This window comes from Dermochelys coriacea, chromosome 13 (genome assembly GCF_009764565.3).
Source record: "Dermochelys coriacea isolate rDerCor1 chromosome 13, rDerCor1.pri.v4, whole genome shotgun sequence".
NCBI lineage: Eukaryota > Metazoa > Chordata > Testudines > Dermochelyidae > Dermochelys > Dermochelys coriacea.
In genome coordinates, this window is record NC_050080.1 from 6,521,568 (window position 1) to 6,545,729 (window position 24,162).

General features: G+C 50.3%; 1 protein-coding gene across 18 annotated transcripts in view; it reads right to left on the bottom strand.

Annotated features, from left to right (window-relative positions):
• Positions 1-22,767, bottom strand: part of ARFGAP1 (ADP ribosylation factor GTPase activating protein 1) — a 37,852-nt gene extending 15,085 nt beyond the window's left edge. For 5 of the 18 annotated variants that reach the window (XM_043496191.1, XM_038369450.2, XM_043496189.1 and 2 more), the window contains exons 1-9: positions 22,653-22,747; positions 16,731-16,890; positions 11,823-11,886; positions 10,587-10,696; positions 7,572-7,743; positions 6,221-6,321; positions 5,210-5,296; positions 4,317-4,413; positions 1,261-1,317 (exon numbers count right to left, since the gene is read on the bottom strand). In XM_043496191.1, the coding sequence (XP_043352126.1) occupies positions 1,261-1,317; positions 4,317-4,413; positions 5,210-5,296; positions 6,221-6,321; positions 7,572-7,743; positions 10,587-10,696; positions 11,823-11,882 (684 nt within the window). In that variant the 5' untranslated portion in view covers positions 11,883-11,886; positions 16,731-16,890; positions 22,653-22,747. Of the gene's footprint in view, positions 1-1,260; positions 1,318-4,316; positions 4,414-5,209; positions 5,297-6,220; positions 6,322-7,571; positions 7,744-10,586; positions 10,697-11,822; positions 11,887-13,356; positions 13,432-14,144; positions 14,322-16,730; positions 16,891-22,652 lie in introns of those variants that run through there. The other 13 variants (XM_043496192.1, XM_038369448.2, XM_043496186.1 and 10 more) reach the window with 12 other exon arrangements.
• Positions 22,768-24,162: the final 1,395 nt, after the last annotated feature.

Sequence of the window (24,162 nt, forward strand, 5' to 3'; positions counted from 1 at the left end):
ATGTGGAAAATACAGGAAATAGGACCAATGTCCAAAATATGAAATTCTCATGAATCCATAGGAGTGAGAGGCCTACAGCAGATGAGAAGAGCACAAACTGAGGTGTGGCGTGGTTTGTCAAGAGTTGTTGGCACTAGATGGTAAATTACATTTAATTCTGTGGTGGGACGTCTGAAAGTTTGGATGTATAAGGCTTTGGTAGCTTGATTCTAGAGGCTCCTAGTCAGACACCTACCTCCGGCAACTATTTCCCCTTCAATGGCCAACTTAGTGTGGCTGAAAGCTGAAAAACTCTGCTGAAAAAGATGGAGATCCCATGAGATGGTGGGGAGAGAATGAGGACAAGTTTTAGGCCCTTTGATCTTGTAGTGGTGGGAAAGGGGAGACAAGGCTGGAACATGTTTATAAGGTGGTGGTTACATGGTTGGTATTTGATATGGTGTGGGACAACAAGGACCCCTACACTTTGATTCAGGCTGTTGAGTGCAAAGTCAAAGGGATCACAGCTCATGATTTATTCATTACCACTAGTGAAAAATTATGCACACCCGAGAAGGCAGAGACTCCCAAGGACGTAACAAATGCCTTAAGATATTTTTAGCGCTCAACCACTGGTCCGTCAGTTCTCAAACTCTAAAAACCTCTTCTTTGTTCTACTTCATTTTATCTGCTTTAATTTCAGAATGTAATACCGCAATACTATTTTATATACAAGTATACTGCTCATCACCATAATTCTGAAAGAACAACAAAACACAAGCCCGTCACTGCAAAACAAAAATCACAGTAGAATATAGCTTTATAGATTCTGTTCAAAAGAACAGCATGCAAACATCTGGAAAAAGGTATGCTAGAGCTCAAAAGGGAAAGGAATGGAACATAAGCACACCTGTGAACATGATTACACCTCCATAATGTTCACTTTTCATTGTAAATTTAGATCTAGAGTCCCAAGTGTAGTTTTTAGAAACTGAACTAAAAAAAACCTGCATAGCTTCTTATGCACTATGCATATAAATCTGCATATGAAAACTTGTACCAAAGACCATGCACAGCTTTGCTTATACTTAGTACATAAACATTTCCATTTTTTAAAATGCATATAGGAAGGAGGAGGACACAGAAGTCAGGGGTTCAGCTTACAATATGGAGCATTTATTATTTATTTCAAGATAAATTCCTGTCAAGAGGCCAAATAGAGCTAATAGAATCCTTATTCCACTGCAACAATAAGACTGAAATAGCTTCTTGGTTACTTACACCTTCTTTAGCTGCTGAGGCAAACTTGCTTGCTCCAGTTGTAAAACTGCTCCATCCCTTTAAAAAAAAAAGGGGGGGGGCAGGAGGAGGAAGTGACTAAGCTTAATTTAACATGTAATAGTGAAACACAGTCAATATATTCTGTAGCACACCCTGTCTTGTCGCCATAAAAGATGCCCACTAATTGAGACAGATTTTTTTGTGGCAAAGTTCCACTGAACTGTAAAAAAATACTGCGGTGACTTTCCTTTGTTCCCTTATGCATTCCCATAGTACAAACCCTAATGATAATGACGGTAACAAGAACAATCCTGAACATGGGTTATTCTAGTGGAGAAAACTTCACAATGCTTTTGTTTCTCTCTAAATACAAACATTTTCACAATGATAGCAAGAGAAGACAAAATGTTGGTAGAGCCCGAATAAGTACAGGACAAGTCAAGACTAGTTTGCGTTTTGAGAGAGCTAACATCTGGGGGAAAGGGCAAGGGGCAGAGTGAAACTTAGGTATAAGCCTGGAAGAAACTGAAAAGGGAGCCAACAGCCAGTGCATCCAAACAAAAACAAAACAAGAATTAAGGGGCTCATAAGAAGCAGATGCAGATCCATTATTGATTTTTTTTCTTGTTTATAAGAAAGCTTAAAACAATTTCTAGTCATTTTTTTTGGCCTTATAAATACAAATACCAGGAATATAAAGCCTTGTTTTGCCTGTTTTTTTCTGGAGATCTCCATCAAGTTCAGGAAACTCAATCAGTAGTTTTCTCAACCCTTAGTTAACGTAATAGGGTGTGGAATCTATAACAAAGATATTTTCCTCACAGTTTTTTTGGTCAGGAATTTAATAAGGAGCTACCGAGAAGAAAGGGGACAGTTTAAACATTCCTATTAAACTTTCTTCCTCTATCAGTTGTTCAGCTTGCAGTTCCATGATACTTGTGATATAATACTATTAGTTACCCAGTCATGCAGAAACTTTCAATAAAAACAAGATGACAAGATTTGAATTTCTAATGTAAAACAAACAGAAAAAAATCTTTGGCATACTTTTCAGGCCTTCTTTATACACATTGTAAAGAAACAAGGAAGGGAAGGGACACCAACAGATGTTTTTCCTTTGCAGGCCACCTGCAAGTAAATTTGTTAAGCTACGGAGCTGCACTACTTCAGTACTACTTAACAACAGCTGCATGGATCAGATATAACCCTATAACTGCCCCATATAGCTGGTATGTCAATTTTGAAGCACAGATATTCCAATGGTACATGGACACTTGTGACCATCTCTGCAAAAAAGCTGAAAATAATACAAGAAAAGGTCAGGGTGCTTTGCTCATCATGCTTTCCACTGAATTTAGCTAGTCCAGAAAAGAAGGTGGAGGGTCTGTACTCAACAGTCCCTTTAAAGATTCCAGTAAAATCCCTTCATTAGTAGTCTCATCTTGCTTTGTTTCATTCTAATAAAAGGAATGACAGTGATGGTGTTGATGTGCAAATGGCAAGATGATATTTCTTGTAATTCTGATGTTAAGAGTAGGCTCTCAACCTTTCCAGACTACTGTACCCCTTTCAGGAGTCTGATTTGTCTTGCATACCCCCAAGTTTCACCTCACTTAAAAACTTTCTTGCTTACAAAATCAGAAATAAAAATATATAAGTTCACAGCATCCTATTATTGAAAAATTGCTGACTTTCTCATTTTTACCATATAATTATAAATCAATTGGAAAATAAATATTGTACTTACATGTCAGTATATAGAGCAGTATAAACAAGTCTATATGAAATTTTAGTTTGTACTGACTTTGCTATTGCTTTTTATGTAGCTTGTTGTAAAACTAGGCAAATATCTAGCTGTGTTGATGTACCCCCTGGAAGACTTCTATGTATCCCCAGGGGTATGCGTACCCCTGGTTGAGAACCACTGATTTAGATGATACAGCAGTATTTTACTATAAAAAACCTGAGAGGTACATAAGGCATGTGCTTGTGAATTGTGCCATTTATAGAATTTGCTATGTAATGTGAATACTAAAACATTTTTTCACCCATCTGTGAACACCTTTTCCAATGACCCCCGACCCTGCTTTAGAATCCTGTGCCATATGGAACTTCTACCCCATTCCTTCCCCATATTTGAAGGGTTGTGTTCAGATGAATGCAGAAGCAAGGCTGAATGCCTCTACACTAGGTCACGATGCTGTAATGAAATCTTGTATACACCATGCAATAAACTCTAGGAAGCAAATCACCTAGGCATGTGTCAAATATGAGAGCTGCAAACCCAAGGGAAACCTTCCAGAGCTGCTAGAATTATCTCTGATGGGATCGTCAGGTCACAGAGAAGAAACTAGGAGCACAAAAAAGCAGCCACAGGGGATGGGGCAGGGAGGTTTGCTGGTTTCACTTAAAGATGTAACCCATTCAGGAGTTACATGAAATACAAATAAAGTCTGAGCAAACTGACTTTTGCATGTTCCTAATGCTGAAATTTGCAATGGTATTTGACTTCTATGGCTGAGTGGAGACTGACACCAAGAGTGTTGGAGGGAAAGGGAATAAGGATATTACATACTCTTACAAATATGAGCAATACCTAAAGGAAAATCCAAATCTCCCCACATTTTTCCTTAAATTAGTTATCACCAAACTGTCTATTTATACTACTGTCACCCATCACTAGGGCATCTCTTGCCCCTGGTAAACAGTTTGCTACTTGTAGTTGTACATTCCTTGGCAATAATAGAGTGGTCAATTCTTTTAGTGTTAAGAAGTTCATGTTTGGAATCCTGTTAGGACTGTCTCCACCTGTCTTTTTGACCAGCATTTTAGGCTTAAATGTGTTGGAGGAGTCAGGACTTTTGATCAGATTGCTTTGAGAAGACACAGAAGTGTCAATAACAGAAATAAGCAGTGTTCCTCAGATGCACCTGTATTGCATATTTCCCAGTTACAGCTATTAATTTTCTCTCTATTCATATTCCCATAATCTGGGCTACAAATAGAGGAACATACTGCTAAGAGTCACAGAAAGCTCAGAGAAAGAATCTCCTTACCGAGTATAGTGAAGACATGGCATTATTGAGGAAGTCGTCATCCTTTTTCGGAGGGTTGACTGTGTTCCCAAATCCCACATAGCGATTCTCTTGACCACTAAATCACACACCATCAGAAAACAACTAATTATACATTTCATTAAAACTATCAGACCGAAAATTATAAGATACGGCTGAATTTTTGTTTCGTTTTTAAAGATTTTCATTCACATGGAAGTAAAGGACTGACAGAATTTGCATCAGCAGTACAGGTAAACTGTGTGCATGATACCCCCATACAGCTCCACTTTTGCACCTTATTTCTAACATGTAAGACCACCACTAGACAATTATGTAAAGCTAGTGAATGTGCACTGCAGACAAGAAAGCCTCCTTGCAGATTTTATCATCTCAGTAAATCTTCTCTTGTGGTATAACAGATCAGTTAGTTACTTCAGAGCTGTGGTCTCTTTTTGCATACAACTCGCAGCATTAAACTGAAGAACCTAGTGGTAGTATTATTAAATACCTGAGTTTCACACACTTTGCTCTAGGCTATTGAATCTGAAAGTTTCATAGACCAGGAGGCCACCATGGTGATAAAACTACTGTCTATATTTGACTCACGAGCCTCAGCTTCACTGCACATCAAACCTTTCCTTGATACATAGGAAAGAAAAGACCCTTTTTAATGCTTTTATATCCAACCCTTTTTCATGTATTATCACTTATTTTACATTTATTTAGGATGTGACCATAGCCTATTATGGCCCAATGGATTAACAGAGCCATATGTAAACTGACAGAAAATAATGAGGCCCTAGTCTAGGGTATTCTGAACGGCCATGACACACAATGATTGATATAGAAGTGTCTAATTTAATAAACATTACTTGAAAGTCAAATAACTTTACCCTTGATAGGAGCTGAAATCATCATTTAACCAGTCTTCAAAAGCTTTGTCAGAAGAGCCAGCTGCATTCTGGGATGGTCCAGCAGAACTAATCAAATGAAGGATTTTTAGGAAGTTAAACTACATGAGGCATAAGGAAACAAATGACTTTGCTCATCACAGAAGCTTGTGCCGAAGACAGATCAGAATTTTACATCCATCAGGTGAGAGCATCCAAGTATCTTAACTCGGGGAGAAAGAAAGCTGTAGACAAGTCCACAAACAATGGTCTTTAGACCACTTTTAGTTTGCTAGCACTTGTTGGTTATTGTAGAACTTACCAATCACAAGTTCCTGGTTCTCTTTCTTTCTAGTTCCGTGTACAGGTAATCCTGGCTCTTTATTGGCAAGAAGAGCCAGAAGCACCTGAAAGCAAGATATGCTTCTACCAGGGATCCAGAAACAACAGAGTAAGAGAAACATTATCTTCAGGGACAGGAGTCACCAGCTAGAATAGAGCTGACAGCCATGAAAGGGAGAGGGCTATTGGGGTGAAAGTGAAAGAGGGGACCAGGTGTATGACCATGACTGAGGGGAGAAGGTGCATACAGCCACAGTGAAGTGTATTCAGGGAAGAAAGGGGAGAGAAAGAATGGGACAGAAGGAAAAAGCAAAAATAGGCAAGACATTTGCTGTATTCTGGACAGCTACAATACACTAAAGGCTTTCCTATTTTGAATGTAAGGAAATACTGCAGTAGCCAATTGGGAAATTATGCAAGCACAAGTGGGAGGGACTGTAGCTAGTACAATTACAATCTGTATTAAAATGTGGTCCACACTGAAGAAAGTTTAGATACCACTGCTGTAGGCCAAGGTACCGGAAGCTTGCCCAAATTCTTTGCTAAAAGATGTACAAGAAAAAGATCCAGTGGGGAGGACAGGGTGGTCAAACTAACATGCCATCACTTCCTATCCGAAGTCAGAGATAGCGAGATCAAACTGTATGAGAACTGGATAACTAGAATACAGACCGATGAGCTGAAGACAGGGCCATCTTGGGCTGAGGTGGAGTCCAGTTTCTCGCAGTAGAGGTTTCAAGAGACCATTCCTTGCCCTCAGCTAAAGTAGCCACCTAAAGAGGGGAGAAAGTGTTAAGAACATGGCAAGGTCCTAATTTTCAAGTAAAATAAAAATGTAGAAGTAACCTTAAATAGAGTGTCAACAGTCAGTTGGAGCAGCCACAGAAGTAGGCAAAGTAGGGACTGCTGCATGGGACAGAGGGTAAAATGGGTTTCGCTGATGCTGCTCCCCCTCCGGGCATTCCCAGACCCAGAGCTGTGCAAGGAAGACCTCCTTCATAGTGGGGAACAGCAGCATCCAGGTAGTGACTCCCTCTCAGATGGTCTTGGGGGAAAACTGCTGGGAGGAACCAACCAGCCAATGACAGCAACCGCAGAGGCAGCCAAAGCAGGGCTGTGGTCATTCAGAGGTTTTCCTACAGTTTTGCCTGGACTTTCCCTCAGCTGTTTCCTGTGAAGTTCTCCGTCGTGTTCCCTTCACCTTAGCTTCCATACTTGCCCAACTTACCCTCTTCTTCCCTGTCCTGATAGAGACCTGTCCATCCCAGCTCCCCAAAATAGTAAAGATCTAAGGACTACAGTATGAGAAACTAGGCAACCTTAAGCTATTGAGACATTCCCTCTTTTAGCTGCAGTGTCCCAGACCAGCAATTCATAAGTAGCACAACTACACCTCTTTGGGCAAACCAATTTCAAAACTGTGTAAGAGCTCCAGCCAGTGTAGAATGTAACTTCTCAGTTTAGTGGTGCAGGCCAGCATAAATGCACAACCCCTGTGTGCTCAAGTCTCTGCAATTTCCAGGTGGTATTTGAATTCTGAGGCGTTTTATTTTGAGAAATTGCACAAAGCCTCCTTTTGGAATGATATTTCCAGTGCAGGCATGGATTTGGCTACTCTTTATGGTCCCACTTGCTCTTGACAGAGTAATCTGCCATTTTGCATCCACCAAAAAAAGTGCAGGCAATTAATTGGGCCCTTTTGTGTACAATAGTCTGATGCAATACCAAGCTGACTCTCAGCTGGTGTAAACTGGCATAGATCCCTTACCTTCAACCGAGCTACAACAAATTACACCACTGATAATCTGGTGATCATGGCCAAACAAAAAACAACAACATTAATGAAAATTTCTAGAGAACAAGCTTTTTGCAGATTACAGAACTGCAAGTCTTATCCTCTCTCAGGAACTGCAACACGTTTTTACAAAGATGTTGCAAGATTTAATAAGTGTTTGTCAAGTGCTTTGAGATTTTCAAATGGGAGGCATTATGGACGCACAAGTTATTAATCATCTACGCTTACCTTATCCCTAAAGAGAGCAGCAGCTTTGCTGTTGTATTTCTCCTGCATTGACCAGCAGAGATCATAATCCTCCTGAGACTCCAGAAATTCTCGAAATTTACCATTACCACCCGCCTTCATCTTCTCCAGCTCAATGTCCTTCCATTTGTCCATAGTGACAGAGCGTACAAAGCTGGAAATCAGAATTAGAGAGGAAACACCTCACTTTTTATTTATTGCTATAATCCCGTTATAATAATATACCATAAAACAAAATTAACACACCTCATTGACAGCTATGCCAAAAATTAATCCTTGAGAAGTGCCACTGAGAGCAATTGCACTTTTACTGAGATTGCTTCCTAACCTGCAGGGAGGAAAAGCACTATAGCAAAAAAGCCTTACGAGTTTTCCGGTGGGAAAAAAGAAATTTGAATAGTGAGTTCCACTTAAAAAGGAGATAAACAGTCTGCACAAAGGAAACAAAATGTAGGTATCCCAACCCAAATTCTGAATTGACTATCAAAGTCACTTCACAGAAAATATTTTCCAGACATTTTCTAAACTGTTTGCTACTCTTTACCACCACTCATCCCTCAGGAGTGCACTTAGAATGAAGTTCAGGTACTCAAGTCATCTGTCTTATACCTAAAATAACCTCATCCAAGGGCATTTATGACTGGGATTAGTGTCCCACAGCTTTGCTTTGGGCCAAAAATTAGTGCTGCTGCTCATTATTCCACATGAAAATGAAATTGGCCCCTACTGCCAATGCTTAAATATTCCATCAAAGAAAAGGTAAAAGATCTCCTCTTCACCAAGGCCCTACAAAACTTTGCTCCATGGACATCTCTATGCTTATTTCCTCTTATCCTCTTTTGGTCCATACCCAACTCACATCTCCCTTTGTCTCTGTGCTTCATACCTTCTTTCATGTAGCACTTGGAATAGTTTCCACTTCTTGTTCACTTAATACTTTGGACTCCCTATTCACCTTCAAACCATCCTTTTAAAAACCACTTCTAAGTGTCTCCCTGGTATTAGTGTTCTCATTCCTGAATTCTCCTTTCCCTCCCTTATCTGAATAATTGTTCCATATTCTACCTCTCTGTCTTAGATTTAGACCCAGGACCACACACACACACACACACACACACACACACACACACGTGTGTGTGTGTGTGTGTGTGTGTGTGTGTGGAAGGGGTAGAGGTTGTTTTGTTCATTGGCTCATTTTAGAAGCACATAAAAGCACTTTTCAGAGTAGCAGCCGTGTTAGTCTGTATTTGCAAAAAGAAAAGGAGGATTTGTGGCACATTAAAGACTAACAAATTTATTTGAGCATAAGCTTTCGTGAGCTCACTTCATCAGATGCATTCAGTGGAAAATACAGTGGGGAGATTTATAAGAAAAAGAGCACATGAAACAATGGGTGTTACCATACACACTGTGGGTGTTACCATACACACTGTAACCAGAGGGATCACTTAAGGTGAGCTATTACCAGCAGGAGAGCGGGGCGGGGGGGAGAAGGGAGGGGGAAAATAGGTTCCTGGGTTAGCGGTTGCGTGGTTGCTGGTGAGTATTTGCTTCAGGTTGGGAGGCTATCTGTAAGCAAGGACTGGCCTGTCTCCCAAGATCTGTGAGAATGATGGGTCATCCTTCAGGATAGGTTGTCTTGCTTACAGACAGCCCGCCAACCTGAAGCAAATACTCACCAGCAACCGCACACCAGAACCACTAACCCAGGAACCTATCCTTGCAACAAAGCCCATTGCCAACTCTGTCCACATATCTATTCAGGGGACACCATCATAGGGCCTAATCACATCAGACACTATCAGAGGCTCGTTCACCTGCGCATCTACCAATGTGATATATGCCATCATGTGCCAGCAATGCCCCTCTGCCATGTACATTGGTCAAACTGGACAGTCTCTAAGTAAAAGAATAAATGGACACAAATCAGATGTCAAGAATTATAACATTCAAAAACCAGTTGGAGAGTTGGAGAACACTTCAATCTCTCTGGTCACTCGATTACAGACCTACAAGTGGCAATACTTCAACAAAAAAAACTTCAGAAACAGACTCCAATGAGAGACTGCTGAATTGAAATTAATTTGCAAACTGGATACAATTAACTTAGGCTTGAAGGGAAACTGGGAGGATGGATCATTATACAAAGTAAAATTAATTTCCCCATGTTTATTTCCCACCCCCCACTGTTCCTCAGATGTTCTTGCCAACTGCTGGAAATGGCCCACCTTGATCATCACTACAAAAGGTCCCTGTCTCTCCTCCCCCATCCCACCCCCCCTCCCCGCTCTCCTGCTGGTAATAGCTCACCTTAAGTGATCACTCTGGTTACAGTGTGTATGGTAACACCCATTGTTTCATGTTCTCTATGTATATAAATCTCTCCACTGTACGATGAAGTGAGCTGTAGGTCATGAAAGCTTATGCTCAAATAAATGTTAGTCTCTAAGGTGCCACATACTCCTTTTCTTTTTATAAAAGCTCTTTGTGTACTCGACAGGAACCTCTATAAACACAATACATTCTATGTTCTGTAATGCACTGTGTACATTTATAGCACTACATACATGCTTTATAGTAGTATTACGATTGTCTTAGTTCAATTTTAAAACTATCTGGTGCCACTAGAGTTCTTTAGCCTACAGGAATAGAGAAATTTAAAATAGGATACAAAGTGAACAACTGACAGGACTAGAGATCTCCTAAATCTCTCCATAACATTAAATTTGGTTCACGGAGAAGTAACATACTGTGGTAACCTAACTTAATCATACGTGTACTTATAATACTAACTCATTTTTGATTTCTAGATTCCACAGTGGATTAGCAATACATCATATTCTGATTTTCAAAATTCTAGATTTGCTGTTCTACTGAAGCATGGCAATCTTGCATCTCCACAGCTATATCCAAAAAAATACTCCTTGCAATAACTTCTATTTTTTTCCCCTGGAAAGAAAATTGTAAATCTGGTCTGTGTTTGTTCCCAAGACTGACCTGAGGTGAACTCCCAAGCCTCTGTGTTTTCCTGAGCATTCCAGACAGATCCAGATTCCATAGGTCACACTCACCCATTGGGGGTTAAATGCACCACACTCAAAACAGACCTATAAGAGAAAAAATATTGTCCATAACTCTCAGTCATCATTTGTTCCAGGTAAAACTTTCAAAGTACAGCTACAGAAAATCATAAAAAAGCTACTTGCAGCAAATAAATTCAGAATTAGGAGTTGTTAGTGTTCAAAAAAAACTTCTTCCTCATGTATATAACTTCTATTAGGTAGTCATTTAGAAAGTGCCTGGAGGGTTTAATGTTTTATAGGCAGAACCATTCATGTTAACTGACTCAGACTAGAGAAATACAAGCTAAACTGATGATTCTATCTCTAGAAAGACTGAATTAAACACTCTATCCACAGGGCACCATAGAAATATATTATGAAATAACTTTGTTTCACGTGTCCATAAAGAACAAAACATACATAATCAAAATGTATGTTTGTTTGTTTTTTTTATTGTTTTGAGGGGGGAAAAAAAAACTTAGGTGGAATTAGTTCTATGTCATGGAGAAAAAGTTTGGAACATTAATTCAGTCCTGTGATCTGACCATCTGACAGCCAGTTACAAACATAATTGCAACTAGCATGGTTCTAGCACCAATCCAGGCAGGAATTTAAAAAAAAAAAAAAAAAAAAAAAAAAAAAACCAACATACTTGTGTACTGGGCAGCTTCAGTTCTTCTACAGCAGGGATTCTAAATATAGTTTGTCATCATGTGTGTTGGGGCTACTGATTGAAAGTTTCAAATATAATTACAAATCCCTAGGGTGTACAGGAGGACTTCAAAGGCAGATTACCATAAATACGGTAGCATATTGACAAAATTATTTTGTTTGCATTATTAGAGTATAAACATAAAATGCTTTAAATAGAAAGTTCCTATTCTTAAAATATGCAACAATGTCCCAAAACAAAATTATCTGAGGGATTGGCTGACAAACGACCAATGGTTTACTGAATCACTAGAACCACTCAAAGAAGTTATGCCCAATACTTGACAGTATTGTAATACAATTTAATGAAAGTATATACACATCCACATCTGTACCTTAAAATTTACTGGCTATGCTAATAGCATTAATTAAATCTCCAGAGAACAAATTCAGTTGTCTGAAATGGGCTGAAAAGTATTTGTTGCTACTTAATTAAATATATATATATAGGCCTTCTTACATTGTTCTCATCTTGCACTCTGACTTCTTTAAGAACTTTCCTTGTTCTTGGACTTGCCATGTTTCTATAATGGGGGAAAACACAATTTTAAAGACTTTAAATCAACTTGCATATTAAGTGCTGATCAAACGCTCAGCACTTGTACAAGATGCAAAGACTATCCCTGTAGCAAAGAGTTTACAATCTAAAATTTTTGAAGAGGCACAGTCAATTGTGTATTTGTTCCTTGTTACAAGAAACACTTATGATTAATAAAAGGAGTACTTGTTGAACCTTAGAGACTAACAAATTTATTAGAGCATAAGCTTTCGTGAGCTACAGCTCACTTCATCGGATGCATGAATATGGTTAGCAGCAGCAGATTCAAAACCTGAAGAGGTACACAGTAATACATAGGCAGGCATACACATACAAATGTAGTGGGTGGCAGGAGAGGCAACCCAAACACTCGATTATGTTGCTGTCAAGTCCACCCACTCCCCCTGCTTAAATACCCTTATAAACCCTAACCAGCCCCAGCAAAGGAGCAGAAACCCTTATAAAATGTAAATTTAAAAATTCTGTACATGTTATTTAAAGGGTACTCTAAGAAAGTTGCTTTTTATGAAAAATAATTTTGAAAAAGGTTGACAGTTTCCCTTTAAAAATAGATTTTAAGAAATACATTCTGATTATTGTAAGTTTTTATGTAAAATATATTTTAAGCTCTGATCAGTTCTGCAATACTGTACTACAGACTTGACAATTTGCAAGTGGCATGAAAAGTAACAGCTGCTAAAGTGCATGAAGCGAAGTTACACTACAGATTTTAGAATATACATTCAGCAAGGAACTTGGATTTACATGTAGTACATTTATCTGAAGCACTGACGGACATTAAACACATTCTGATAAATGGGACTGCAACCTACATACAGTTTAGATGCTTAGGATGTAGGTTGAAATATAACATTACAATTTGGATAAGTGGAAATTATTCAAAGCTTATAAAAAATATAGTTTTATGGTATTTATTTTGCTCTACTTTAAACACTACAGCTCTCTTTTCCTAATTCTTCACACCCCAAGCTTTTCCCAAATAAAAGATATTTGAAAGTCCAAAATTCGCTAATAAATAGACATAGAAATGTCAGGCTGACCTAGGTGCAGTGAAGAGCACTACATTCAGAATACAAGAGGGACTAGGAAAAAAAGCAGAAAAGAATGGGTCAGGATTTGAACCTATTAAAAAATATCAAAGACTCATTTTCAAATTTGAAGGTCTTTGAATGAAGGAAAGGGCATTGCCTCAGCTGTCTGACATTTCCATATTACTGTTTTTGAGAAGCTTGGTTTAGTGGACTACACACAGGCCTGAGGCAGCTCTAATTGCGTTTTTTACTCTCACTTAATGTGTGCCTTTAAGCAAATAGCTAAATCCTTTTCTCTTCTACTGTAAAATGAGAAGACTACTACTTACTCAATTCACCAGTTTATCGAGGGATTAATATTCACAACACTTTAAGGTGTAAATGACTATGTAAGTGCTAAGTACCATTCCAAAACACAGACATGTCCACAACGGGAGAAAGTCAAACCAATTTCCAACCTTCACATTGTGTTTTTCCCCCTGTAAAAAAAAATCTATTAAATCTTTAATTTGTGCCATCACTACCATACAGGTTTACAGTAGACACTGACCTGGACCATCTTTCCTGTGAATTACAACACTAACATGCAGTGCTACAACGAAGCTGTGCAAGGCCAAGGGCTGGTATCCAAATACCAGCTCTCTCAGTGTAATTCATGAAAAAATAAATACAAAATTGCTACACATTATCACTGTTGAAAGATGAGGTTATTTATATCTTTGCAGGATTTCAGTCTATATTAGGCATTCCTTTTAATTCATGGCCATTGAAAATAATGCAGTAAAGGATGTAATATTTGTATAGCGGTGTTTATTTTCATGCCATTTGGAGGACAATCTTGTTTTTAAACTTATACTCATCATCTAGCATTTGTTCTTTTTTAATCATTAATCGGATCATCATTAGTTATTCTTTATTGAGCCAAGAAAGATTACCCACTCTACACGCTTTTCTGTTTAAAAATATAAGAGCGTTATTAGGTTACACCGTAATTAATGCTTGATGAAGCACAATATTTCAGCAGCCCTTTCTCAAACTTAAATTTATTCGATTTTTTGTTATTTTTGGTTCATTAATCAGGACAGAAACAGCTTTTATGTCTTGTATAATGAAAAAAGAATGACAAGTAATCTTTTTTTTGACTGCACTATTTTTCCAATGGGATTCTGAAACTAAAGTTTCCCTTATATACCTTGCTCACATCCATTTGAAGAAGGAAATATGTTGATATATATTTTGACCATAATCTAGTCAGAAACCGCAGCAAATAAGCTTCCATGGATCTGATGAACAGGGCTCCATTTTCTCTTTTGTCATTGGTGGGAAGGGGGGGAATCTCCCTCGTTCCATTAGACACACACATTTCAAACTGAACAGGGAGAAGAGATTAAAATGTTTTAGGTGTTTTATTTCTGAATTTAAGATATTAATCTAATTAACAGAGGTAATTTGTTGGTAGATAATGAGGGTGGGGAATATATTTAGTTACATAATTTTCTTCTGTTCTCTCTCAACTCTGCCTCCACTCTCTTTTAAAGGGCTGTTATTTCAAATTTGCAGAATGGTGCATAGGTATGTGATACAGTCTCTCTCTGGTGTTGTTTGCTTGTCCTCCTTCTCCCTCATCTAGAAATGCTAGAGTAGGTTTTCATTCAGAATAGTGGGGAAGAGAGACAGGGGCTGTCTGCTACAATTAGAAAACCTTCTAGCCTTATTGGCCAGAGATCTAAACAGATGCCCCATTCTGGAAATTAGGCTCCTCCTCTGGCCAAGATACACTGTGGTTCTGGTGGAGGAGGAAGAGTCTGAAGCAAGTCTTTTGGCCTAGACTTGCACTAGTTAAGGAGGGAGAGATCTCTGACTGTCCTGCTCAATACACTTTGCTTCTGCTCTCCTACCCCTTCCCCCGTGGTGCTCATCAGCACTGCTTGATGGGGGGAGGTTGAAAAAATGAAGTCAGGCTGCGAAGCTGCTCTCCCCTACCTACAATGCTTCATCTGGCTGGCAAAATGCAGAGAACTCAAGTGGAGAAGGAACTTAAGTTCCTGATTCAGATGACATAGCTGTAGAGTGTGATTCCATTACTCAAGAGAAAGCATTACAGGGGTAGTTGTAAAGTTGTGACTCCCATGATCACAGCAACTTTACAGTGCTATGGAAGTCATGAATCTTCCCAGCATCTCTGTGAGGTAGACAAGAATATCCATTGTACAGGTAGGGAAAGGGAGGCAGAGAGAGGTTAAGTGAATTACCCAGAGCTAACGAGAGACCTATTGAACCAGGATTAGAATTCATAAATCCCTGGCTCCCAGTTTTGTGCACAGACTATGTCTCTCTCCAGTATTCTTTACTAGTAGTCCTCTAAATCCCAAGTCATCTAGTCCCCCCAATGTTTATTTTCTATGTGAATGTGATTCAATTATGGGTTCATCTATTCCAAGCATCACACAGTCATTAAAGTCAACTTAGAAATACAGTAGAAGCCTGTTTATCCTATCCTCCCTTATCCAACAATCTTTATACCGACAACCAAAGCACAAAGATCCAGAAGGGGGCAATCTCTCTCGTGGCCTCTAGATGGCGCTGCAGCATTGCACTCTCTTATTGTCCAGTTTCTCCGGATTTTTTTATCTATCTGATCTAATTGGGACCGGGGCCAGATCAGATAATGGGGTTCTGCTGTAGTCTAAGAGTTAAGCCACAACCATAGTAATACACTAAGAGTTCACAGCTTTACGTACACATTGGTCATCTTCCGGCATTCAGTTGAGGAACTGGCAAGAACAATTAGAATTTGTAATTTTGTTTGGAAGGTTGGCTCCTTGAACCTGCATCGTGGACACAGAACACTTTAAATTACAGTACAGCTGAATTACTGAACCTCTGTGCGGTCACCTAATCACCACTGCCTCTACTCTTCAGTATACTAAACACTGTTTTCCTGATTTTCTACAAATTATAAATACTGAAAAGGCAGAGAACAAATTATAAAGAAAAGTAACATTTATCTTGTGGAAATAAGTTTTCTTTGAGGAATGTAACTGTTTAAAGTATTCCCTCCAATATTACAGAGGAAAAGAAGATTCAATATTGAATGGAAAAGAGTTTGCCATAAATACACAATTCAGACAAACAGACGTACAAATTAACTATGAAATTTTAAACTAAATGTGCCAGCTAACATTCTACAGCAGAGCAAGTTTACAATGGATCAGTATATTAAGTATCCTGGAATGTTTTGTTTCCTGGTCTTGAATATTTAAGTTATCTGCTTCCACACTGGAGAGTAAAAGTGTACTCTTTGCATTTCCTACAGCAATGATTTCCACAAACCAGGATGTCACCCATGCTGACTACCTGAGCACTGAAGAATCATGTTTACCCAAATCATCTATTAATCATCCTTTTATTTTACTAAAAGCAAAGTAGTAGTAGAAGTAGCTGATCTAGAAGTACAATTATGATGTTCAGGGTTTAAAACAGCTACAGTAGGACTTTGAAACTCTGACATGGTGGACTAGTCATATGGTTGAAACTCTAAAGAGTTTTGCAATACACTATATGAAGGATACTACATAAAGAATAAACAGTGTGATTGGATAGGTTCCAGATATCTTAGATTACAGACTTCATCGGGATTAAAGATGTTTTAGGTAAGATGGTGGTATCAGTCTGCGAGGCATAACTTTTTAAAATGGTTTTAACTGGTGGACAAACTTTCTCAAGCCATTTTTTCCAGTTAGATGCTTTTCCACACTGACCATTACAACCATCTTACCTGAAACTAAGCTCAAGATGAGAAGGCGGAAGAGATTCTGAATCCACATCCCAATGAAGCCTGTAAACTGAGATACTCAGATCCAGGCTCAGTTCTTGAAGACTGTTTCAGAACATGACCAGATTCCTAATGAGGATGGAGGCTTCCCCTCTCTAGAAGACTTATGTGGGGGAGAGGGTGGGGGAGAGACAGAAGAGCGTTGCTCTTAAAAACAGATCAAATGGACCAAGTCTTATTTGAAGCAGTACTTTAAAAAAAACAAAAAAAACAATCGGTTTTTCCTTCCTGTCTTTAAAGCACCAGAGCAAACAATCTGGGGCCCCATCTGCACCGATGGCTGGAAGGTGACTACCATCGCAAGGCTTATTCCGGCGAAGGGACACGACCCACCAGCGGTACCCCTGGCTAACAAGGGGCTGTCACACCTACAGCTAGAGGGCAGGGGCAGGACCTCAAACCCGGGGCTCTCGGCATCCCAGGATGGGGGGCTGCAGCGAGCTTCCTGCAGAACCCTCCCGGACAGGGGAGAAGGGGGACAGGAGCTGAGGCCAGGGGGAGGGATGAGGTCGGGGCAAAGTAGGCCAGGGCCGGGGGGGACCGGGTCCAGGGAGTGGGTGCGGGGTAAGCCCGGTCCAGGGGGGGGACCGGGGTAGGCCAGGGCCGGAGAGGGAGGGGACCGGGGTAGGCCAGGGCCGGAGAGGGAGGGGACCGGTCCGGGGGGGGACCGGGGGAGGCCAGGGCCGGAGGGGGGGGGGGACCGGTCCGGGGGGGACCGGGGGAGGCCAGGGCCGGAGGGGGGGGGGGGACCGGTCCGGGGGGGGGACCGGGGGAGGCCAGGGCCGGAGGGGGGGGGGGACCGGTCCGGGGGGGGACCGGGGGAGGCCAGGGCCGGGGGGGGGGGGACCGGTCCGGGGGGGACCGGGGGAGGCCAGGGCCGGAGGGGGGGGGGGACCGGTCCGGGGGGGGCCCCGGGGGAGGCCAGGGCCGGGGGGGGGGGGACCGGTCGGGGGGGGGACCGGGGGAGGCCAGGGCGGAGGGGGGGGGGGACCGGTCAGGGGGGGGGACCGGGGGAGGCCAGGGCCGGAGGGGGGGGGGGGGGACGGTCCGGGGGGGGACCGGGGGAGGCCAGGGCGGAGGGGGGGGGGGGACCGGTCCGGGGGGGGACCGGGGGAGGCCAGGGCCGGAGGGGGGGGGACCGGTCCGGGGGGGGGACCGGGGGAGGCCAGGGCCGGAGGGGGGGGGGGACCGGTCCGGGGGGGGACCGGGGGAGGCCAGGGCGGACGGGGGGGGACACGGTCGGGGGGGGACCGGGGGAGGCCAGGGCCGGAGGGGGGGGACACCGGTCCGGGGGGGGGACCGGGGTAGGCCAGGGCCGGAGGGGGGGGGACACCGGTCCGGGGGGGGACCGGGGTAGGCCAGGGCCGGAGGGGGGGGGGACACCGGTCCGGGGGGGGACCGGGGTAGGCCAGGGCCGGAGGGGGGGGGACACCGGTCCGGGGGGGGACGGGGTAGGCCAGGGCGGAGGGGGGGGGGACACCGGTCCGGGGGGGGACCGGGGTAGGCCAGGGCCGGAGGGGGGGGGACACCGGTCCGGGGGGGGACCGGGGTAGGCCAGGGCCGGAGGGGGGGGGACACCGGTCCGGGGGGGGACCGGGGTAGGCCAGGGCCGGAGGGGGGGGGACACCGGTCCAGGCCAGGGCGGAGGGGGGGGGGGAACGGTCGGGGGGGGAGCGGGGGTAGGCCAGGGCCGGAGGGGGGGGGACCGGTCCGGGGGGGGAGCGGGGTAGGCCAGGGCCGGGGGGGGTAGGCAGGGCCGGGGGGGGGGGAACCGGTCCGGGGGGGGACCGGGGTAGGCCAGGGCCGGAGGGGGGGGGGGACCGGGGTAGGCCAGGGCCGGAGGGGGGGGGGGGACCGGTCCGGGGGGGGACCGGGGGAGGCCAGGGCCGGAGGGGGGGGGGGGACCGGTCCGGGGGGGGACCGGGGGAGGCCAGGGCCGGAGGGGGGGGGGGGGCCGGGCGGGGGGGGACCGGGGGGGCCAGGGCCGGAGGGGGGGGGGACCGGTCCTGGGGGGGGGACCGGGGTAGGCCGGGCCGGAGGGGGGGGGACAGGGTAGGCCAGGGCCGGAGAGGGGGGGGACCGGTCGGGGGGGGGACCGGGTAGGCCAGGGCCGGAGAGGGGGGGGGACCGGTCCGGGGGGGGGACCGGGGTAGGCCAGGGCCGGAGGGGGGGGGACCGGTCCGGGGGGGGGACCGGGGTAGGCCAGGGCCGGGGGGGGGGACCGGGGTAGGCCAGGGCCGGAGGGGGGGGACCGGTCCGGGGGGGGACCGGGGTAGGCCAGGGCCGGAGGGGGGGGACCGGGGTAGGCCAGGGCCGGAGGGGGGGGGGACCGGTCCGGGGGGGGACCGGGGTAGGCCAGGGCCGGAGGGGGGGGGACCGGTCCGGGGGGGGGACCGGGGTAGGCCAGGGCCGGAGGGGGGGGGGACCGGGATAGGCCAGGGCCGGAGGGGGGGGGGGACCGGTCCGGGGGGGAGCGGGGTAGGCCAGGGCCGGGGGGGGGGACCGGTCCGGGGGGGGGCGGGGTAGGCCAGGGCCGGAGGGGGGGGGAGCGGGGTAGGCCAGGGCCGGAGGGGGGGGACCGGGGTAGGCCAGGGCCGGAGGGGGGGGGACCGGTCCGGGGGGGGGAGCGGGGTAGGCCAGGGCCGGAGGGGGGGGGACCGGTGCGGGGGGGGGAGGGGGTAGGCCAGGGCCGGAGGGGGGGGGACCGGTCCGGGGGGGGAGCGGGGTAGGCCAGGGCCGGAGGGGGGGGGACGGTCGGGGGGGGAGCGGGGTAGGCCAGGGCGGAGGGGGGGGGACCGGTCCGGGGGGGGAGCGGGGTAGGCCAGGGCCGGAGGGGGGGGACCGGGGTGGCCAGGGCCGGAGGGGGGGGACCGGTCCGGGGGGGGGGAGCGGGGTAGGCCAGGGCCGGAGGGGGGGGGGGGGGTAGGCAGGGCCGGAGGGGGGGGGACAGGTCCGGGGGGGGGAGCGGGGTAGGCAGGGCGGGGGGGGGGACCGGTCCGGGGGGGGAGCGGGGTAGGCCAGGGCCGGAGGGGGGGGGGGGACCGGCCGGGGGGGGAGCGGGGTAGGCCAGGGCGGGGGGGGGACCGGGGTAGGCCAGGGCGGGGGGGGGGGGGACGGTCCGGGGGGGGGAGCGGGGTAGGCCAGGGCCGGGGGGGGGGACCGGTCCGGGGGGGGGAGCAGGGTAGGCCAGGGCCGGGGGGGGGACCGGGGTAGGCCGGGGGGGGGGACCGGGCCGGGGGGGAGCGGGGTAGGCCAGGGCCGGAGGGGGGGGGGGACGGTCGGGGGGGGCGGGGTAGGCCAGGGCGGGGGGGGGGGGACCGGTCCGGGGGGGGGAGCGGGGTAGGCCAGGGCGGGGGGGGGACGGGGTAGGCCAGGGGGGGGGACCGGTCCGGGGGGGGAGCGGGGTAGGCCAGGGCCGGAGGGGGGGGGGCGGTCGGGGGGGGGGCGGGGTAGGCCAGGGACGGAGGGGGGGGAACCGGTCGGGGGGGGGGAGGGGTAGGCCAGGGACGGGGGGGGGACGGGGTAGGCCAGGGGGGGGGGACGGTCCGGGGGGGGAGCGGGGTAGGCCAGGGCCGGAGGGGGGGGACCGGTCCGGGGGGGGAGCGGGGTAGGCCAGGACCGGAGGGGGGGGGGAGCGGGGTAGGCCAGGGCCGGAGGGGGGGGGACCGGTCCGGGGGGGGAGGGGGTAGGCCAGGCCGGAGGGGGGGGACCGGTCCGGGGGGGGCGGGGTAGGCCAGGGCCGGAGGGGGGGGACCGGTCCGGGGGGGGACCGGGGTAGGCCAGGGCCGGGGGGGGGGGACCGGTCCGGGGGGGGACCGGGGTAGGCCAGGGCCGGGGGGGGGGACGGGTCGGGGGGGGGGACCGGGGTAGGCCAGGGCCGGGGGGGGGGGGACCGGTCCGGGGGGGGAGCGGGGTAGGCCAGGGCCGGGGGGGGGGACCGGTCCGGGGGGGGGAGCGGGGTAGGCCAGGGCCGGGGGGGGGGGACCGGTCCGGGGGGGGAGCGGGGTAGGCCCGGGCGGGGGGGGGGACCGGTCCGGGGGGGAGCGGGGTAGGCCAGGGCCGGAGGGGGGGGGACCGGTCCGGGGGGGAGCGGGTGTAGGCAGGGCGGAGGGGGGGGACCGGTCCGGGGGGGGGCGGGGTAGGCCAGGGCCGGAGGGGGGGGGACCGGGGTAGGCAGGGCGGAGGGGGGGGGGACCGGTCCGGGGGGGACCGGGGTAGGCCAGGGCCGGGGGGGGGGGGGGGACCGGTCCGGGGGGGGACCGGGGTAGGCCAGGGCCGGGGGGGGGACGGGTCGGGGGGGGGACCGGGGTAGGCCAGGGCCGGAGGGGGGGGACCGGTCCGGGGGGGGGAGCGGGGTAGGCCCGGGCCGGAGGGGGGGGGACGGCCGGGGGGGGGAGCGGGTAGGCCAGGGCCGGAGGGGGGCGGGGAGGCCGGGCCGGAGGGGGGGGGACCGGGGTAGGCCAGGGCCGGAGGGGGGGGACCGGGGTGGCCAGGGCCGGAGGGGGGGGACCGGGGTGGCCAGGGCCGGAGGGGGGGGACCGGTCCGGGGGGGGGCGGGGTAGGCCAGGGCCGGAGGGGGGGGGGACCGGTCCGGGGGGGGAGCGGGGTAGGCCAGGGCCGGAGGGGGGGGGACCGGTCCGGGGGGGGGGGCGGGGTAGGCCAGGGCCGGAGGGGGGGGGGACCGGGGCGGCCAGGGGGGGGCGGGGTAGGCCGGGCCGGAGGGGGGGGGAGCGGGGTAGGCCAGGGCCGGAGGGGGGGGGGAGCGGGGTAGGCCAGGGCCGGGGGGGGGGGACCGGTCCGGGGGGGGAGCGGGGTAGGCCAGGGCCGGGGGGGGGGACCGGTCCGGGGGGGGGCGGGGTAGGCCAGGGCCGGGGGGGGGGACCGGGGGAGGCCAGGGCCGGAGGGGGGGGGCCGGGCCGGGGGGGGGCGGGGAGGCCAGGGCCGGGGGGGGGGGACCGGTCCGGGGGGGGAGCGGGGTAGGCCAGGGCCGGAGGGGGGGGGACCGGTCCGGGGGGGGAGCGGGGTAGGCCAGGGCCGGAGGGGGGGGGACCGGTCCGGGGGGGGAGCGGGGTAGGCCAGGGCCGGGGGGGGGGGACCGGGCCGGGGGGGGGGGGGGGGGGCCGGTAGGGGGGGGAGCGGGGTAGGCCAGGGCCGGAGGGGGGGGGACCGGTCCGGGGGGGGAGCGGGGTAGGCCAGGGCCGGAGGGGGGGGACCGGTCCGGGGGGGGGCGGGGTAGGCCAGGGGGGGGGGGGGACCGGTCCGGGGGGGGGCGGGGTAGGCCAGGGCCGGAGGGGGGGGAGCGGGGTCCGGGGGGGGGGCCGGGTAGGCCAGGGCCGGAGGGGGGGGACCGGTCCGGGGGGGGAGCGGGGTAGGCCAGGGCCGGGGGGGGGGACCGGTCCGGGGGGGGGGCGGGGTAGGCCAGGGCGGGCGGGGGGGGGGGAGCGGGGTAGGGGGGGGGGGGGGGGGGACAGGGCCGGGGGGGGGGAGCGGGGTAGGCCAGGGCCGGAGGGGGGGGACCGGTCCGGGGGGGGGCGGGGTAGGCCAGGGCCGGAGGGGGGGGACGGTCCGGGGGGGGGCGGGTAGGCCAGGGCCGGAGGGGGGGGGAGGTGGGGGGGACAGGGCCAGGGGGGGGGGGGACCGGGATAGGCCAGGGCCGGAGGGGGGGGGACCGGTCCGGGGGGGGAGCGGGGTAGGCCAGGGCCGGAGGGGGGGGACCGGTCCGGGGGGGGGCGGGGTAGGCCAGGGCCGGGATCGGGCCGAGGAGCCCCGCGGGCGAGGGACGGGCCACCCGGGGCCTGCAGGAGGCCGGGGGGCGGCGGGGGGCGGCCGGGCGGGGTCCCCCGGCGGCGGGGGGCGGCTCTGTACCTCCTGCGGCAGCGGGCAGCCCCGGCTTTCGCTCTCCCCCGGCTCCTCACAGCGCAGCCGCCGCCGGCGACGTTGCAGGGTTGCAAAGCATGCTGGGGACGGGGACGGGTTAACCCCCTCGGGCCCGGCCGGCGGGGGCGGGGGCGGGGGCGCAGCGCGCGGCCCCCAGGCCAAGGAGGGAGAAAGCGACGGACCGAGCGGGAGGGAGGGAGCGAGAGACACGGGCTCAGACGGGGGAGCCTCAAACCCAGACAGACACCGAGGGGGGGGGGGCAGGGAGAGTGAGGGGGACCAGACAGCACGTGTGAAAAATCGGGGGGGTAATAGGCACCTATGTAAGAAAAAGCCCCAAATATCTGGACTGTCCCTATAAAATCGGGAGATCTGGTCACCCTAAGGGAGACACAGGACCAGACCCCCCTGGAGCAGGGACGACCATCCAGGCTAAGTCGTGCCAGGGTGTGGAAGGGGGTCTGAACTCACGGGAACGCCTCCTCGCTCCCCTCACAGCCGGCGGGAGTGCGGGGTCAGGCCTGCGGGGAGGCTGGGGTCCAGCAGCGAATAGTCTGAAGCGACACAACTTACCTTACTTGAGGTTTCAGAGTAGCAGCCGTGTTAGTCTGTATTCGCAAAAAGAAAAGGAGGACTTGCGGCACCTTAGAGACTAACGCATTTATTTGAGCATAAGCTTTCGTGAGCTACAGCTCACTTCATCCGATGCTGTAGCTCACGAAAGCTTATGCTCTAATAAATTTGTTAGTCTCTAAGGTGCCACAAGTCCTCCTTTTCTTACTTGAGGTGTGAAGGTGATTTCCATTCATGGTTACCCAAAAAATCCTCTCTGGAAGTGATGACATAGCTGGCTGATGATACGACAAAAGCAGCTGGCACTGATTTGTAATGGTCGGAGCCAAATGTTGAGAGCCCCATTGACACACAATCACCCCTTTCTTTCTAATCGGGGACTTTAGACCCTTCAGAGCAGTCCTTTAACATTTACATTTGAAACCCAGAGAGACAAGAGGCTGATCATTTTCAGTGCAATGCCTGTTCCAGCCATATATATGCGTGTATATAAATCTCCCCACTGTATTTTCCACCAAATGCATCCGATGAAGTGAGCTGTAGCTCACGAAAGCTTATGCTCAAATAAATTTGTTAGTCCCTAAGGTGCCACAAATCCTCCTTTTCTTTTTGTTCCCAGCCATGGTACTTAATAAGCGATCTATTGTCCTGCCATGGTTATATGGAAGATTAAGAAGAATAACTCTCATTACTATTAATGGTGGCTACATGCATAATCCCTCCCTTACATCAACAAGAAGATAATGGACCCTGAATATGTGTACATTGGAGGTGTGCAATGAAACATAAAGTAAATTCCGCCTGCACAATTTGCTTTTCTAGTTAAGGACGAAGTGAACTCTTCTGATAAGTGCCATTATTTTCTGGTAACATGAACTAATGTGAAATGAGGTTCCCATTATATACACACTATATGAGAATCTAA